At 41.8% G+C, this 19633-nt stretch overlaps 1 protein-coding gene across 1 annotated transcript in view; it reads left to right on the plus strand.

The window, feature by feature from the left end:
* AVL9 (AVL9 cell migration associated) overlaps window positions 1-19633 on the plus strand; it is a 384424-nt gene that overhangs the window by 250549 nt on the left and 114242 nt on the right. The window contains exons 9-10 of the mRNA XM_069215405.1: window positions 2102-2171; window positions 3400-3941. Of these exons, the coding sequence (XP_069071506.1) occupies window positions 2102-2171; window positions 3400-3941 (612 nt within the window). The remainder of the gene's footprint in view (window positions 1-2101; window positions 2172-3399; window positions 3942-19633) is intronic.

Below are 19633 nucleotides of genomic sequence, written 5' to 3' on the forward strand. Positions count from 1 at the left end.
ACCTTTAATCCATTGGTTATGGAGGAGTCAGGAGTGACCTCCCCACCTACAGGCAGGTTTCAGGCATAAGGCATGAATGTGGCATCCCCAGTGACCTCCCTCAGTACACTAATGGACCTGAGGAGGCTCAAAAGAGGACTGAACCTGCTGTCTGTGACCTGAGAAGAGACTTGAAGGCTTGGACCTGCTGTTTTACCCAGGACAAAGTAGTTGACTCCAACAGTCATAAGTGGCCTCCTTTTCAAGCTGCAGGGACACAACAAGCTACAAGAGCCCATTCCTTCGACTGACCTGCTGACGAATTCCAACTGGACCTGTCCTGGACTCTGCTGTTGGCTTCTGCTTTGTGAGTTATGAGTGCCAGGTACTGTCCCTGAGGCACTGGAATACTTGGTGGTGTCTGGCTGAGCTTATCCTACAACCTTTGAAAAACTTGGACTATGAAACATTTTGGCTCAAAAGACCTGTGGAGTACTGAAGTAATCCTTCTTAGCTGATCCAACACAGGTGCATTGCAGCTGGGCTGAAGATTCAGGCTGCTCACGCTCAGAGCTTTTTCAAGATGGCAAATCTTCTGAAGTAGGCACTGCAAAGATGCTATTCAGCCTCTTGGAGACCCTTTAAGCTACAGCCTGCAGCCTTACCCCACTGGATTATTCTGAGCTCCAAAAAAGTGGCAAAGTACAAACAAACAAATCTTAACTGAGAGAAGGCGCAAAACGTATACTGCCAGTAAGGGACCTTTCTGGGCATGAAATTCAAATTCCTCCCGCTAAGAGCTTTTCTTTCAAAAACTAACAGCTTCACAAAGACCTCGTCAAATGCCTATCAGGCCTCGTGGAACACTCTTTGGCTACAGCCTGCTGCATTGCAGAGGATTTTTTAATCCCATTTTTGAGACTAAATCCCAAGGTAAAATCTTTGACCGGTTTGAACCAGGTTCCTGTATCTAACCTGCTCTCCATCATGGCCAGCCTCAGAACATGCATAAATCCTGGTCTCATGTGACCAGTTGCTGCAGTTGGTGCTTAACGTATTTTGGTGCTATTTTTATTTAAAACTTTAACAATTCATACCTCTGGTTCCCCTCATTGGATTTTTTTTATTTTTGTGTCTCTTTATTTACAACAATGTACTTTATGTATTCTAAATTTGGTTGGGGTTTTTCTTGCGTTGTGTTTTGACTTTATTAATGTTTTGGTACTGTATAAATAGTTTATACAGTTCCTCTATGTTAAGCCTGTCTGCTCTGTCATAGCCACCAGGGGTTGAGCTCAGATTAACTTAGTGACTTTACTAGTTCACTGTGACAAGCACTGTGTTTATTACTCAAGGTGGGTAGTCACCCAATTAACTAATATCTCAATTGCTAACAATGCCCATTCAAGTCATTCTGAATTGTCTGGGCCTTCATCAAACACGCCTTTGACAACTCCCTCCTCCAGAAAGTTACTTTTAACACTAAAATGGCGAGCAGCTACAGACCTGTATCCAGCAACAAGTATGTCTTAAAAGTCATAGAGGAAACTAAGTTCATACATTAACTGAATACATCATTCTGTAAACCTAAGTTCAGTTAAAAGAAGATAATAAAATGTGTACTGTTTAAAAAATCTAAGGTCAACAACAGTGTATGAGTAAGTAAAAATTCAAACATTTAGATGTAGCATGGTATCTCAATCCACTTAGGCACTGTTCTAAAGAAGCCCAATCCACTTACTTGTAGGCACTGTCCAAAAGGAGCAGAGAATAACCCGTGGAGGACTGCGTGCGACAAACTTGTTTACTGATCTAGATGAATATTTCTTTACGGATGGTCATGCAATTCATTGTACATTCTTGGCAAACCGATGTAACTATACAGCTTCTAATGGTCCAATTCTCAACAATGTCAGCATGGCTGTAGTACAGCTAGGTGATAGCACCCTGCAATGTTCACAGAACAAAATGTGTTGTGAATTTGACTGTTTTGGCACAAATTATTTTGTTAAGCTCACAATCTTTTGATATAAGTAAATCCAAACATAAGTATTAGCAGAGTGCTCCTGTTATTTTTAGCTTCTGTTTCACAAGTACACTGATGTCCATTTATCTCTTTTAGGTCCTTTTCTATGTTTCTCCCGTCAATAGGCTGGTGGGAGCCCTGATGACGGTTTTATCCCTGTACCCTGGTAAGTTATGGGCATTCTGTTCATTCTTCGTTTCTTGACACGGACAAACTAAACTTTGTTTTAAATCTTAATTTATTTTTAGTCTATGCTGATTGCGGTATAGATAATTGTCTTGTCTATCTATATTGTTATCCTACGCAACAAGGATGAATATATTGTTGTTAAGATTTATTTATGAAGTAGGGGAACTGTAAACCACACCTTTTATTACCTTTTTGTTGCTAAAAAGCCATTACTGCTTTCAGAGAACCCTTTTATGTGTATTATTTCTTACTCTGTCGCTTCTCCACCTTTGGCTGTCTTCTTCTTTTCCCCATTCTTTTGTTAGCTCCTCAGTCTACCCAACTGCTGTGGGGTTAAAAGAGGTGCCTTTTCACCCTGTCTGTTAGAGCGTGGCTATCCTATAAGCTTAGGATGGCTTCAGTCTCTGTGGATCGGATCATGCTCCCTTCTTCCTTTATATGCATGTGATTTCCATGCCTATCTATTCTCTGTCTTTCCATGCTCCACCTTAGTTCAGATTTACTCTGTTTCACGCTATTTCCCTAGAATTGGTGCATGACCACTTGTGCTCCCATTCTTTGTCCTAGTACAGTTCTCTCAAAATCCCTTATTTGTCCAAATCCAGACCCTTATAAGTTGGGAAATTTCTCTTTTGGTGTATCAAAGAGTGGTTTGGGTCTTTAGCCATCATCCTGTCTAAAATGGTAAGTTGTTCAACGCACATTACAGTCTGCTCCTACCTGCTTGCAATGAACGACAGGCGGTCCTGGGGACTGAGATCAAGTAAAGTCTTAATTTAAATCAGGCCTTCACTCTACAACTGACACCTATCTTCCACATGATAAACTGTAAAAAAAAAAAAAAAATTGTGTATCCTACATAAAAAACAGGATTACTGTGACTTTCTGTTTTATCAGTTTTACTCTTTGTTGTGTAAGCAGAGCTTTAGTCTGCTCCCTCAGGTGTGCATCAAAAATACAATCACAGAAAAAAAGCTAATTTCATAAGGCACCAACACACTTTCTTATCGTCAAAATGTTAATAGCTAGAAGAGAGTGTTTCAAGTGGCTTTGCCCTTTTTCTTTCCACTGAGCACCTTTTCATGATTTAAAATATGATACTGTCAAGCTAGGCATCAAATTACTTACCAGACATTTTGGTAGTCCTGAAATTGTATAGAACACATTGTTTGTTATTCATTAATGTATTTTTATGTGTGTTCTAGGGATGATTGAGCATGGTCTCAATGACTCCTCGCAGTATAGACCTTGGAAAAGCACATCAGAAGACTTGCCCTTCCAAGAGATCACCCCGCCTCTGGAAGATTATGTCTCTGTTTCTGCTGAAGACATTGCAGGTGCATATCCTGAAACTGGCAGGGGGGATGAGCTGGCTGTATTTGAAAGCCCTCAGGTGGAGATTCCAAGGGCGGAAGTGTCTTTTTGCCACCCACAGAAGGACAATGATACACAACATTCCAATGGTATGAGCCATTTGAAACCACCGTCCCGGACTTCCCCCGAATCTTCAGAGAGTGACTGGGAAACATTAGACCCTAGCATACTAGAGGAAAACATCTCAAAAGAAGGGGAACAAGACAGCGGTGTTGCTGGACAGATCGAATTAATCCATAAAGAATCTCTTACCTCGGAAAGTGTTCCAATAACTGTGCAGCCACAGGCCAATGCTGGTCAGGTATTTGTACAAGGACTGATATCTGGTTTGGAGGAGGACCACTATGGCATGCCATTGGCCATCTTCACAAAGGTAAATAATTGGTAAATTACCGTAATAATAAAGCCCTATATGGCACAGGTTAATTTAAGCATTTTATAAAAATTTAAATGTGTGTGGATACATATATATATATAATCTATGTCAAGAGTTATTAGGCAGTTCTCCGTTTCAACTTGCTCCCAGCCTCCTTGTTTGTGAAGGGTGCGTCCTGTTTCCAGTGATCAAATCATTTTTAATATCACTAGAGTTCCTATGGGAGCACGCAAGAAGAGTGTGAAGATTTATTAGTTCAGATAAGTGCACAAAAAAATCTCCCAAGCATTTTGACCAATCCTGCTCTTGGTCACTGTGATTTGTGAGTCCATAAACACTGTCTTTTATTATAGTGATAAAGTCATGTGATCCCTTGTGTAAAGAAAACACGTGTTATAATTAGAAATCCAAGCATTTATGGGATAGGTAGTACTGTTCCCATTTTACACACTTAAAGTCTGAACTTCAAAGTCTTCAAGACTGAGATAAAGGATTGCTTCTTAACAATTCTTACTACAAGGCCCTGTTACCCTGTTTCTGTAGTCTGGTGTTATTAACTGTAATTGATGTTATTTGTTCCAAAACTGTTGCTATTCCATGGACTAGTTCTGAGGAGATTTCAGCATGTTCTAGTGTCTACTTCATTTCAGTTTGTAGGTTTTTTTAGTTTCTACATACTTTTCATCCCTCATAATGGTCTGTAACTTGAATCTTTATCAAGCAATCCAACACCCACTGGGTCTAGTTCATAGAGTAGAAATAAAAAAATATTAAATATACATGTATATGTGGGTGTTAAACTTGTCCCTCTCTGCTGGGTCACTCTGAGATTTGTTGCCTTCACTCCCTCCTATTTCTGCTGACTTTTATTTTGCAGGCCTTAGAATTATCTGTACTTTACCACTGCTAACCTGTGCTAAAGTGCTCACTCCCTAAAACATGGTAAAATGTATTTACACATGACTGGCATATTTAATTTTCTTATAAGTCTATTATTGAGTGGTAAATCATATACTCAGACCTGTAAATTAAATGCTGCTTGTGGGCCTGCAGTACCTAAATTGTGCCACCCACTTAAGTAGCCCCTTAGCCCTGGACCCAGGCCTGCTATTGTAGCCTGAGTGCAATTTTAAACTGCTAATTCTGCTTGGCAACATAACCCCCAAGCAAGCCATAAACTCCCTCATTATTATATGTAAGTCACTCCTAAGGAAGGCCATAGGTAGCCCATAGGGAAAAGTGAATTGTAATTAAAAGGTTGGATAGGCACTTTTCAATTTTACATGTCCTGGTAGTGAAAAACTCCTAAATTTGTTTTTCACAATTGTCATGCCTACGTCTACGTAGGATAAAATTTGGTTGCCTTATTACATTTAATAAGTGCTAACTTTTAATTGGGAACAGGTAATCATCACGTGTTTGGTGTCTGAGAAATTGTAATTTAAAAAGTCTCTTTAATAGTAAAGTCTGATTTTAGGTTACAGTTTTGAAAATGCCACTTTTAGAAAGTTGGCATTTTCCTGCCCTATTTGGTGCGTGCCGCCTGTTACTGGGTCACATGACTGGGTATAGTTGGCATGTTTATTGCTCCCAGACAGCCACAAAATCAAGGGATTAGGTGTGCGTGGATGGGCCATCAACTGGCAGGATAGGGAACAGAGCCAGGCACAGCCTTACTTGCATCTGAATGGGCTATACCATGCACTGCTAATTATCCCACATATTATATCATTCATGACCTCTTCTGTGACATCATTGAAAATATCCCGCATCATGTGCAATGACATTTTTGATTAGAAAACTGTGCATGGCAGGGGCGCAAGACATAGTTACCTTACGGCACGGTTTATAGTTTCTTGAGATAAGTATAAATATATCTGTTGAATCTCCATGGGTTTGTGCATGTAAAATTGGAACCTAACTATAACGTCCCTGTAACCTTTTTCAGTGAACACACACACACACACACACACACCCCATCACCCACCCTCCCCCTGCTCCAGGAAGCTAGGAAAAACTGGGTAGTGCCCAAGTTTGTTTTTTGTTTTGCCGTAACACCAGTGCATGTTTGGTGATCGACCTGGACATGTACTACCCCCTCTCTCTGGTCATATTGGTCCTTCTACCTCCCCTGGGGGGAAGATAGGGGTGCCCACTATACCTCAGAGACTATCAAAGGGCACCATTTTTTAAGGGGCTATGGCGCGCTCACCCCTCAAGCATACGCTTTAGCTTCCCCATGCCCTGGGCAATATTAGTCTTTCAGAACCATTTGTGGGAGCTTATAGGGGTTGTTCACTCCCAGTCAGCCTCCCCGATGATAGACAGCAGATGTTTTGCCCATACATGCCATTCTCCAGAGGGGCAGACAGGCCACTAGAACCAGGGAAGGCAAATAGCTTTGCTTTTTTTGTGAGAGAACGCCCACTATGGTCATGGGGCTGTGCTCCATCCCACCCATCGCTAAATCAATCTTTTTGCCTCACCCCTGAAGAGTGGATAAGGGTTGTTTACCACTTTTCTACCTCCCAAAGGAAGAAAGCCCACTGGACATCAGGCAATGGTATCTGCTCTTTTTTTGAGGGGGACGAGGAGCGGCCACCCAATTCAAATGCAAGAGTGTCCCTCTGCCCCTCAACCCCAATCACTCTGGGCCTGACAGTGTTTCAATCCTACTGGGGCAGATGTGGTGAGTTCACCCCAATTTGCCTAATCAGGGAGCAGGAAGCCAACTCAGTAGGGTGGCCAGATGTCCCTGAGTTCCCCAGACAGTCCTGGTTTTCAGAGGACTATCTGGGTGTCCTGACGCTTTTGTTAATTTTAAATACATGCCCCAGTTTTTGGGGCAGGGGTCAGGTCATCTTGCGAAGCAGAAATGAAAGGTATGCTGTCTTTTCACAGAGGTCTCTGAAGTCTGAAATAATTTATCGTTTCCTCTGGGCAGCACAGGAGGAGGTTGCTGCATGCTCACAGCAGAGAGACAGGGCGGGTAGAAGAGGGCAGTGGGGCGCAGAGTGGAGGGGCTTGCCATTGCTAATGTTATGTAAACTTAGCTGTGTAAATGTGTGTGTGTAGATATATGTATTTCCCAGTCAGCAGCTGAATTGACATACTAGTTTTGAAAATGTTGTGAAGATTCGGCAAATGGCGCCAAAGTTATTAGCAAAGCAAAAAATGGTCCGTCTGTGGAAACTAGGTACTAACTATTATTACCTAAACCTATTGGCAACTGCCAGTAAGTGTGTGAGTTGCCACTAGGTTGTTAAAGTTAGGACCTAGTTTCCATAGCATAGGAAGAGCATGTTTTATTTTGTCTATAACTTTGGCACCGCTTGATGAATCTTCACGAAATTTTCAAAACTTATACTTTGCTAAGTTCAGCTTTGGTCTTGAAAGTTTCGAGGTGATCTGTCAAGTGGGGGCCAAGAAAAAGGAGGGGTCCCAAAACAAGTTTTCCCCATTCATTTTTCTATAGGACCTTTGGACATGCCTACAGCCCAAACCACTAAACAGAATTATGCCAAATTTGGCTCGAAGCTAGATTCTGTTCCACAGATCACGCTTTTCTTTGCTTGGTGTAAATCCGTTCAGTAGTTTTGGAGTAATTTAAGGCAAAAAATATAGATATATAGGGATCTGGATCCGCCGCGCATCCACGCGCCACAGAAAGAATCTGACTGGCTGCCCGCAACCTGAGAGAAAAGTTGCACCAAGGGCTGAAATGTGAGGGGCAGTGGAGCTCATGGGGGCAGGGTACAGGTTCTCTGACCCCATGGGGGTGATATAGTTGTGGTGATGGAACAAGTAATGGGCTTGAAATGGCAGAAAGGTTTTTTGTACGTTTTGTGAGGTCCGCGGCCCCCAGTGTAAATCCACAGGTTGATCTGCAGATCTCACGAAACATAAAAAACAAAATGTCCATATTCTGACAGAGACACTCTCACATTCACTTTTACATACACAGAGACACACTCACACTCCAGGCAGACACTGTCACGCCCACTCTCACACCTACAGAGATGCTATTACATCCACTGTCACATCTACACAGATACTCTTATACTCACTCTCACTCTCACACTCAAAAAAACACTGTCCCACCCACCCTCACATCCAGGCAGTTACTGTCACACTCCCTCTCACACCCAGAGACTCACACTTACTCTCACACTAACATAGACACTCACATGTAGTGTCAAATCCAGAGACAAACTCTGACGCTAACCCTCATACCCAGACAGCTACTCTCACACTCATAGTCTAACATGGAGGAAGACACTGTCACACCCACTCTCAGACCTCCAGAGATTCTGTTACTTCCACTGTCACATCTACACAGACGCTCTCACACTCCCTTTCAGACTCAGAGAGACTTTCTCCCACCCACCCTTACATCCAGACAGACACTTTCACACTCCCTCTCACACCCAGACAGAGACTCTCACAAATACTCTCAAGCTAATATAGACACTTTCACATGTAGTGTTAAACTCAGAGACAAACTTTGACAGTCACCCTCACACCCAGACACTGTCACGCCCACTCTCACACCTACAGAGATGCTGTTACATCCACTGTCACATCTACACAGACACACTCACACTTACTCTCACACTCAGAGACACCCTCAAACGCACCCGCACATTCAGACAGCCACTGTCACACTTCCTCTCACACCCAGTCAGACTCTCACGCTTACTCTCACACTAACATAGATATTGTCACATGTAATGTCAAACCCAGAGATACTCTCTAACACTCACCCTCACACCCAGACAGCTACTCTCACATTCAGAGAAGACAGCCTTACACCTATTGGCACATCAAGGCAAGACTTGTACTCTCGGGCCCTCATCACGAGTGTGGCGGTCTTAAGACCGCTACACCCACAGTGGTGGTCTTACCGCCACAGTCCCGGCAGTAAAGACTGCCACATTACGAGTTTGGTGGTTTGGCCGAAGCAAAACCGCCACAACGCTGCCAGTCCTGCCGGTGCGGTCCGACCGGCACAGCCAGCGGTGGGCACCTCCGGGCTAGCAGCATACTGAAGACCGCCCAGCTGTATTACGAAGCAGCAAACCGCCAGGCTTTTTGCAGCGGTCAGCCCGCCAAGAAAACCCTGGCGGTAACGCATCTGGAGACAGGAATCCCCATTCCAGTCGCCGGCACACGCAACCTGACATGTCCACATATTTGTGGAAACGCACCCCCACCTGATTGCATACAAACAGACACGCACCCCCACTCGCTCACACACAGACACGCACCCCCACTCTCTTGCACGCATATGCTCCCCCTCCGCATACATACACCCCCCCGCCCTCTGCATACATACCCCCCTCCATGCACGCATACAGTCACACACACACACGTGCACAGACACACACCACACACATGCACCTCCCCCACCTCCCTCCACACCCCCCCTTTCCGGTCAGCCCACCTACCTGTCTGGGCCACACAGAAGCCCACGTCAAGGTGGTCGTCCGAGAGGGGGTGAATGTCGGCGGTTCCACCGCCAATGCCACACCGCTATGCAAGGACCACTGTGCCATATAATATAGCAGGCGGAGTCTTGCGGTGTGGTGGTGCTGGCAGTGGAACCGCCTCTCACCCACTGTCTGTCAGGCTGATGGTGTCGGATTTCTGTCTGTTTATGGGTGGAACTCTGTAGCTGACTCGTAATACACCGGTCTTCGGACTGCCAACACTGGCGGTATTTTGGCACCTACTTCGCCGATGGTCTTCGGCAAAAACTGCCGAAGTCAAAATGAGCGCATTAATCTTACATTGAGACAAACACTCAGGTGCAGCATTTGACACTATGGGATACTCTTAGACAGAATCTTACAGCAAGATCTAAGTATATAACAAAGATATATATGTATAATATACATAGGTAATGGATTGACTCTGAAAAGAGTGTTTGTGTTTATGATGTGTAGGTGATTACTACACATGATAGAGGATCCAGTCTCTCAAATTTTGCAGGAAGACATTGTTGCCTTTCTCTGTTAGGTGAACTCCATCATTTCTGTATATACCCTCCATATCAAATCGTAAGTTGTTGTGATATTTAGACCATTTTATGGTCCCTGAGGAATGCAGAAACAGTTTTATTAACAAGTTTCCTGGATTTGTCCACTTGTGGACAGAATTGGGTTGATCAGTTCTACTTCTCCCTTTGGCAAATGTTTAAAAAAAACAAGGCACTGAGAAGGAGGAGTGTCATTATTTTCTAAAGGTATCCTTCATTAAGATTTCCAAACCAACTCTTCTGACTGCACCTGGGTCATTGTCACCACAGTGTACAATCAGGTCTGGATGTTGGCAATCCTTAATGGTTTAAACCAAAGGAAGTAATTGGCGATACTTTAACCCTTTCTGGCCAATCGAAGTAATAGCCGCATTGGACAAACCTAGATCCCTGTCAATACCACTTCATTTTGAACTCTCTCTGGCCCAAAACACAAAGCTGTGTCCCACAATCCACACTCTGAGCGTCTTGAAGGTAATCTGGAGAAGCACATAGGAGATGGCTGAATATGAATAAGGTTGGTTTGAAATTAAATTTATTTGAGATGGAGGTTAGTAGGTACAGTCTGGAAGAAAAGATTCAGTTGGCTGTTGTAGATATGTTTTGTCTGAAGATAGGTTGTGCGGTTATGTGAATTGTAAGTATATACTGGATTGGCTTTACAAAAATTGGAAAACAGTAAAAGTAGTTGTGATATGTTCACTCTGAAAGATTCAACCACACTTGCTAAAGATGACTGAAAACTAAGCATGCACCAGTCAGAAACTGTTATGAACTTGTGACGTGCTGCAGCAGAATGTTGCAGACTGTGTAATCATGGTAACAGAGCTGCAGGACCTTGAGGGGGAAGGGAATACACAAAAAGACTATACTGTGCCTTTGTTTTACAATATATAGAGGCAATAATGATTGAACATGATTATCAAATGTTATAAATTGGTATTGCGTCATAAAAAGTGTTTATATGGATCTGCATTTCTTTATAAAATAATTTCCACACTTCCCCGTGGATCCACGGATCCACCCGCAAACTTACACAGGGGGGCCGCACTGAGTGCTGCGCTGGATCCTTGGATCTGTGGATCCAGCGATACTCCTACCGTTTTGGCTAACTTTTTGAGGAGTACTGCAAATAGTTAACTATAGAAACCAGTCAAGTTGTAGAACATTATATTAACATGAAACGTTGATTGTGATTGGTTTAGTGATTGAGTAACCTTGAAAGCAAAGTTGAAGAGGTTGCCATTACTGATTGCCTGTTATGAGAGTAGGCTTCCATTCTTGTGGTTGGTTTTTTGAACATTTTCCAGTGGGAAGAAATTTGAACTGATACTCAAAGAGAATCATCTGGTATGGCTAGTGAAATGTACTTTATTTTACAAAGTTTTAGTACAGAAAGAAAGTGAGCAGTGAGTTCACATAGTGCTATATAAGATAGAAATACTAGATTTGTGATTTATGTAAAGAAATTATACAAGTAATTTAATGTGTAACAAAGGTATCTAGCTGAACTTGGATAAAGGTTTTCATTGATGTTTCCAGTTTCTTTCAGTATATCAAACTAATCTCTGATTTATGTTGAAGCTGATATGGACAATGCACTGAGGAATACTGTAGTAATTAAAAATGTTCTATTGAGTTTAAATTTTTTTATGTGTATGCCTGTACTGAAATGGGTATGTATAAAAGCAATGTTGAATTCATGCAGAGTCAGAGATGTATTGAGAGATGATGGAGGTTATTTCACTATCCGTTAGACATTGATATGAGAGAAGTATATTATTTGAAAAGCTAAGAAAAAAGATTTGATGAGAACACCTTGAACTGTTTTTTGTTTTTTGTTTTGCTGTAGAAAGTTAAGGAGTCATACATACTGTGTGTTAGCTGAAGAGGAGGTTCCTGTATCTATAGAAGAGAAAAAATGTTTTATTGTTTTAAACCTGCACTTGCTTTGTTAAGGTACATATACAGTCCCTAATGTATACTGTTAAGCAGATACAAAACAATACAAATGTAAACGGAGACTCATACTCCGATACTTAAACAACCAATTGTATATTGATGTGCATATAGAGACTTTAAGTATATAGGCCGCAGTAAGAGATGTATTTGGGATGTAATATAGTGAATGCACTATGTAGTTTTCTATATTGATAATATAGATTATTATTTATATAAATTGTGGTTTAAATTTGGTTTAGGATACTAATTGTGATCCTAGGTACATAGTTTTATTTTTAAGTTCACTTGGTATCAGAATATGTGTTTAAGTAGGTTTATAGAGTGTGTTGTGAGAAAACACATCCTTTAAGTGAGATGCATGTAGAGTATAGAAGCAAATGTAATTCTTATTGAAATATGAAACATGTCGTTCTGAGTTTTACTGACTAAGATGAAAGGTTGCAGAGGCCTATTCCCAGGTATATATGCACTCTAATAAAACATATGGTACTTATATAGCTAATATAAAAAACATAGGGGGTGATTCTGAGCTTGGCGGGCGGCAGTAGCCGCCCGCCAAGCGGGAACCGCCAGAAGACCGTACCGCGGTCAAAAGACCGTACCGCGGTCAAAAGACCGCGGCGGTCATTCTGGGTTTCCCACTGGGCTGGCGGGCGACCGCCGAAAGTCTGCCCTGCCAGCCCAGCGGGAAACACCCTTCCCACGAGGACGCCGGCTCAGAATTGAGCCGGCGGAGTGGGAAGGTGCGACGGGTGCAGTTGCACCCGTCGCGAATTTCAGTGTCTGCTAGGCAGACACTGAAATTCTTTTTGGGGCCCTCTTACGGGGGCCCCTGCAGTGCCCATGCCATTGGCATGGGCACTGCAGGGGCCCCGCGGCACCCCCTACCGCCATCCTGTTCCCGGCGGGAGAACCGCCAGGAACAGAATGGCGGTAGGGGGTGTCAGAATCCCCATGGGATTCTCAAGGGCAGCGGAAAGTCGGCGGTACACCGCCGACTTTCCGTTTCTGGCCGCGGCTGAACCGCCGCGGTCAGAATGCCCAGCGGTGCACCGCCAGCCTGTTGGCGGTGCTACCGCGGTCGTTCGCCCTGGCGGTTTTTACCGCCAGGGTTAGAATGACCCCCATAGTGTCACATCTATGGTATTTTCACCAATGCAGATACTAACATACCAAGCCATACACCAGGGTCATACTGATAGATTCACTAACAGAGTGAAGATTAGACTGATGCATACAGTGAGACACCTAAGCACACACTGATCTGTACACTGACACACCTACGCACACTGTGATTTATAAAATTATATACCCAGACACGTACTAATCAGTAGAGTGACACACCCCTGCATGCACTGACCCATCCAGGTGGGCACTAATGCATTGACTGAGACATCGAAGTGCACTGTAATGCATACACTGCAATACCCAGTAACAATGATCCATACACTGACACATCCAGAGAAACACTGATGTATACACTGAGACACTTAGGTATGCAGTAATACATATAGTGAGACACACAGAGACACTCTTAGTTATACAGTGACACACCCAGATGCACTCTCTTACATATACTGAGACACCCAGGAACGCAATTATGCATGTACTGACAGATCCGGCCACACATTGGTGCATGCCATGACACACCTAGGTGCACACAGATACATTCACAGAAACATTCAGATGTACACTAATGTATATACTGAGACACCCAGGCACAGAGAGATGCAAAGAGTGACACTTACACACCTAGGAGCACAGTGATGCATACACTATCACACATGCACACACCAATGCATACACTCATGCACTCAGGCAAATATATGAATATACTGAGTCACTTAGGTCCACACTGATATACAGAGGTATACAACTAGGTACACAGTAATACATACACTGAGATAACGAGGGACATATTGATGCATACACTGAGACAGATAGGTACTCACTAATGGACAGACTGAGACACCCAGGTATACAGGTATTCACAGACTGATACACCCAGCCACATGCTGATGTACATACTGATCCTCCCAGTCCTGGCATCCTGAGAGATTTATACATACAGTGAGACAGTAAGCCAGAGACATATGCATAGAGTGATACATCTGGGAGGACATTAATCCATATAGTAAAGCTTTGAGGAAGATGGTGATACATATTGTGACATGAACAAGGTAACGCTTATAAATATTGTGACACAGGAGACACAAAGTGTTACATCGTCTGGTACATCTAGCAGAAAGTCTTGCATTCACTGATGCACTAATACACAAACTAAGATATAGTCTCACAGATACAGGTACACCCTAATGTAGTGTACGTTTGAAAATTTACTGTCATGTTAACTTTGCATTAGAAAATGTTGTTCTTAACTTTTACTTTCCATATGGGTAAATGTATTCTTTATTTGGTTTCCAGGTATTGATTTCTACCTAATTAAGAGCATTCACAATGAGAAACAAGGAAAAAAAAAGAAACAACTGTACTACCTGCGTAAAACTGACAGTAAAAAACAAAATAATTGGAAAATGTGCATAGGAAGTGTACTAAGGATTTTTTGTTAAAATGATGTAAAATAGTAGAAAGACGTTAATTAAAAGTGGAAATTTGGAATGCAGTGATAAACTGGAACAAATGGATGCTGTAAGAATTAGGAAATCCAGTAAGAAGCCAGATTCTTTCAGACAGCAACAATTTAAGGAGTTAAGAGTAAAAATGTTTCGAAACAGAGTATTTCAAATTTTGTGGAAGAAGATGAAGAAGTATAAGAGGAGAAGTGCTATTATAGAACAAAAACATAATATTGAGAACATAATTGGCAAAGCATTTGTTGTGAAGAGGAAACTTTTTATTTTAATATTGTATAGAATGAAGACACTGAATAAAACGGTCATGTCAATAAGGAAGAGAAGTTTAAGAAAGAGAATTATTAACAAAACTAATTTTTGCAAAGTTTTTAAAGGTGAATGGATGCACACATCAAGTACAGAAACGTTTTTTGATTGAGAGTTATTTCCAGGAGAATACATTAGTACATGCACTTGACACACCTGGTTGTTGTTATGAAGTAAAAGATGGTAATCCTGTAAAACAAAGAACAGATAGTTGCTAAGAATGTAGAAGAAATCATAGTTGAAGAACTAGAGGGAAGACATAAACAGGCTCCTGTGTACAAGTGGAAGTGTTGTAGTATTTGTAGTATTGGTCAAGAGCATTCATAAGCATGTCTTTCAAAGAAAGTGTGTCATAGTACTTTTCATCTCTTTAGAATGCTAGCTGTGCATCATTCAAGAATGCAAAATTTGGTAAGGAAACTGTATGACGTGAGGACTTTATGTTTAGGAGATTTGAATAGGGCTCTCTCACATGGTACTATAGAAGAGATTAAGAAAGTTTGGCCCTGAAGAAGAGAATAGAGATAATGACTAGGTGCTGATTGCATCTGTGGAGGAAATAGACACAGAAATTAATATTGAAAAATTTAGGAAAGAAATAGACTAATTCAATTCATTGTGTTCTGAGAAGCCAGAGTATGTGTGTTTCTTGTTGATGTACTCACTGCAAAAACCAAACTCATTATGTAGTTGTATTTTCTAAAACTGAAGAAGACGATAATGATAAATCGGAGGAATTTGGTGCCTATCCATTTGTAGGAGAACACTTTGATTTAGCCACACAGCAAATGATACATAAGTAATGTTATGACAAGTTACAAGAGAATAAAATGTTGACTAGAGCAGTTCATAACAAATGAGAGTTTGCACCCATGCCACATGAACCTAATGAATTAAGGCCCTCATTACGACCTTGGCGCAGTGCAGGCGGTTTTCCACGTGGCGTATTATGACTGCTGGCAGCCCTCTGTCTTTTTTCGGACGGAGAGCCGCCAGGCAGGGAAGTGGAGGTTGCTCCACCTCCACCGCCCCGTCATCAGAACACCGCCCACCGAATCACATCCCATGAGTCGGTGTGGCGGTGTTCTGGTGATTGGGTGCTGGCGGTGGAGCAGCCCCCATGGATCCCGTCCCCTCCTGGAGGATCAACAGACAAGGTAAGTTGGTCGTCCGTTGGGGGGTGAGGGGGTGTTGTGTGCGTGCATGGGGGTGTGCGTGTGAGTATGTAGAGGGGGTGTGTGAGTGCGTGTATGCATGCAGGGGTGTTGTGTGTTTGAAAATGTGTGCGTGTCTGTCTGTATGTCTATGAGTATGTGTGCGTGTATGTCTGTATGTATGTGTGCGTGTATGACTGTGTGTGTGTCTGTTGGTATGTTTGTGGGTATGTGTGTGGGTATGTGTAATGGTGGTGTCTGTATGTGTGTAGGGTGGGGGGGGTGTTTCAATGTTGGTGGGGAGGGGGGTCCTGCCACTTTTGGGAGGTTGCAGGGGGGTGAGGCTGTGGGGGGAGGACTCGGGTGGGGAAGACCCCTATCAGAGCCAGGGAAGGAATTCCCTGGCACTGATAGTGCCTACCGTCATGGATTTCATGGCGGTTCCAAACCACCCGAAATCCATGGCGGTATGCAGGGTCGTGATACCGCCGGCGGTCTGGTGACGGCCGCCGGGCTGGAGACAGAAGTCTTCAGCCCAGCGGTCATCACCGCCCTGGCGGTCAGAGTGGAGAAGTGGCGGATGACCATGTCATAATTCCATTTTGTTTTCCGCCGGCCTGTTGCCGGTGTTACCGCCACTTCTCCCCCGTCCGCCAGGGTCATAATGAGGGCCTAAATGTGTTTGAATAAATTTTAGTACAAACTGCATATCCATTTCAAGAAATTGTTTGAATGGAGACAAAAACAGGGAAACTGCCACCAACAGAATGACAAAAAATTCTAAAGGGAAGAGTGGTGTATTTATCTCTAGATTTTCAAAAGAAATGTGATACTGTGGCTGATGAAAAAGATGTAAATGAACCACTGATTATTCTAATAAATGAAGTTCCCACAAAAAGTTTTAAAAAATCTGGCTAGAGATAGTAGATGTCAATAAAGTTAAAAAAGCTACTATTTATTTGAAAGGAAATAACAGTTCTGTACTATTATTGATATTACTGGAGATGTAACCTGTGTTGAAGATGAAGTAGTACAATCTAGTGGACAGACTGAAAAAGTAGACAAGCAGAAGTCAGAAGTAATGCAAGAATAGTATAGTATTTATCCACTACATCCCAAAGATGTTTTAGGGATTCCATTGATTTGTTTCGTAAGAAACAAGCTAGAGGAGCTCCTTTGAGTGTCTGGGGAAAAACGTTTAGAGGCTCTTTGCTTTCTATACCTATTTCCTACTGGAGTAGGTGGCCATTACGATGACCCACCTGTACAAATACCAGCAGCTGAGTACATGTCAACAAGACTATATTAAGAGTATCCTAGGTTTCCACAATGCATTCCTTATATATGCCATCTGGTATTTGAGAGTGATTTCTCTGGACTCCCATATGCTGTTAACCATATTCTTAAGACTGGAGTTAATCTCCAAATTCTTTCTGCAAGCAATTTTGTGGATAAAATACAAAGAAAAGATTAAATTCTAAAGTGCATCTTAATCAATTTGATGGCTTGTCTACGTGGCACTAAAGGAATACTGGTACCGTCGTCACGGAGAAGTTAAATGTATGCTGAGTAATCTAGGTCCTCCTACTTGGTTTGTAACACTGTTGTGCAGAGTATGCATGGGATGGTTTACTAACATTTCTGAGAGTAGCAAACTCTAACACAAAGGATATTCATTTGAAGACAGCTGGAGAACTTTGCTCTTTGGATCATGCTAATTTCTGTAGATATTCTGATCTCAAGTTTCAAGCTATGCCGGCTTTCATATGCAATAAAACAAATCCTCCTCTTGGAGAAGTTTTTGGAAAAAAGAATAGCAAGATGATCTCCTCTTATACACATGTTGTTATGGATAAAGGGTGCCCCAAAATTTGTAACTGACAGTGATAACTGGGTTCTGTCTCTTATAGAGCAGTATGTTACATGTGCTGTTCCAGATGACTATAACAACAAACATCTAAGACAGCAAGTTCTACATTTCTAAACACATAGCAAATATTGTTGCCAAAGATATAGATACAAAGTAAAGTTTTACATTGGATGTCATTTTGGGTTTCCAAGGCCTATCCTCTCTGAGGAAAGAGTAAACCGCGTTTTGACAGCAGTAAGGCACACACTGACAAGAATATCACCAAAAAATACATATAATCTGAAAAGAGCACAGGCTTCCAAATAACAATTATAATCCTGTCATCCTGAAGTTAATATGGACATACAGTTTGTTGCTGACAGGTATATTGCTGTTGTTCGCTATGTCACTTCATACATCACTAAGTCAGAGAAAACAGAGATGAAGGAAACATGGGAAGACCTTTTTGCAGAAAAGTCTCTATCAAAGAAATGATACAGTTTTAGTTTGAAAATTCTGTCACACAGAGACGTGAGGTCATATGAGTGCTGTGATAGATTGAGTTCAGCTAGCTTGTTCTCAAAGTCTAGAGGAATTGTTTGAGTTAGCCTAGGCTTTGCCAACATGAGAAACAGAGTTTTGAAATCTTATCCAGATATTCAAGTACTTAGCAGAATTTGATCCAGAGAATACAGATATCGTAAAAACAAATTTTAGACCCTACTATCCAAAAACAAGTGTACACCTTGGAAATATGTGTTTTTATGAATTTCTGCAACACTATAGGTACAAAAGTAATGTTTAAGAAAACATTGATGAAGGTAAATATAATGTAGCTGGTTGTGATGGTTATTTAGTTGGCATGCAAAGGGCAACTTAAACAACCATAGAAAACTTACTTGTCAAACTGCTGAAAAAAGAGAATTGTTCTACTTGCCACTTTTCTAGCTATTCAAAACTTGGCAATCTGAAAAAGAGTTACTGCTATGAAGACTCTTTCAGTGCTGCGAAAGAAACTATTTAGTGTCCTTTATTTCCAAGCTATATGAAAATGTTAAATGAAGAAATTGAACAAGAAGAAACAATTGCTACTGAGATTGCAAAGCAAAGTTCACAAAGCAGAAAAAGTTCTGCACCTCTTAGTCAACATCCTCTTGGACAGCTGCCACAGCAATGAATGAAGTAGAGATAGCAATGGAACAAGAGAATAAAATGTTACGTTAGAAGAGTTAGTAGACCAACTCAATAATGAGCAGAAACAAGAATATATGGAAGTGAAATTAAAAATAGACAATGGATTACAGCATGAAAATAATCAATGTAACTGTTAAAGGTGTAAACCAATTCTTTTGTGTGTTAGTGGACAAGCGGGCACTTCTAAGCTTTCTAATACAAGTTTTAACAACATATCTACAGAAGACTACAGACTCCATTTTGTTCTGTGTAGTAACAGCTCCTACTGGATTTGCTGCCCACAGTATCAAAGGAATTACCTTGCATCGTCTACTAATGCTCCCTGTCGAACACAACAATAAACTTGAATACCAAAAATTATCTGGTTAAGCTTGTCACAAAGTTTCCAGAGTTTGGGAGAAACTAAAGCTTTTAATTATTTATGAGGTGAGCATGGTCTCAAACTTAATGTGTGCCTTTGTGCATTTGAGAATGCAACAGATATTAAAGACTAACTATGATGTGCTCTTTGGAGGAAAGCATGTTTTTGATGATTTACTACAACTTAACTCTGTGAAAGGACAACCTATATTTAAGACTCTATCCCATAAAAA

This window comes from Pleurodeles waltl, chromosome 2_1, assembly GCF_031143425.1.
Source record: "Pleurodeles waltl isolate 20211129_DDA chromosome 2_1, aPleWal1.hap1.20221129, whole genome shotgun sequence".
Taxonomy (NCBI): Eukaryota; Metazoa; Chordata; class Amphibia; order Caudata; family Salamandridae; genus Pleurodeles; species Pleurodeles waltl.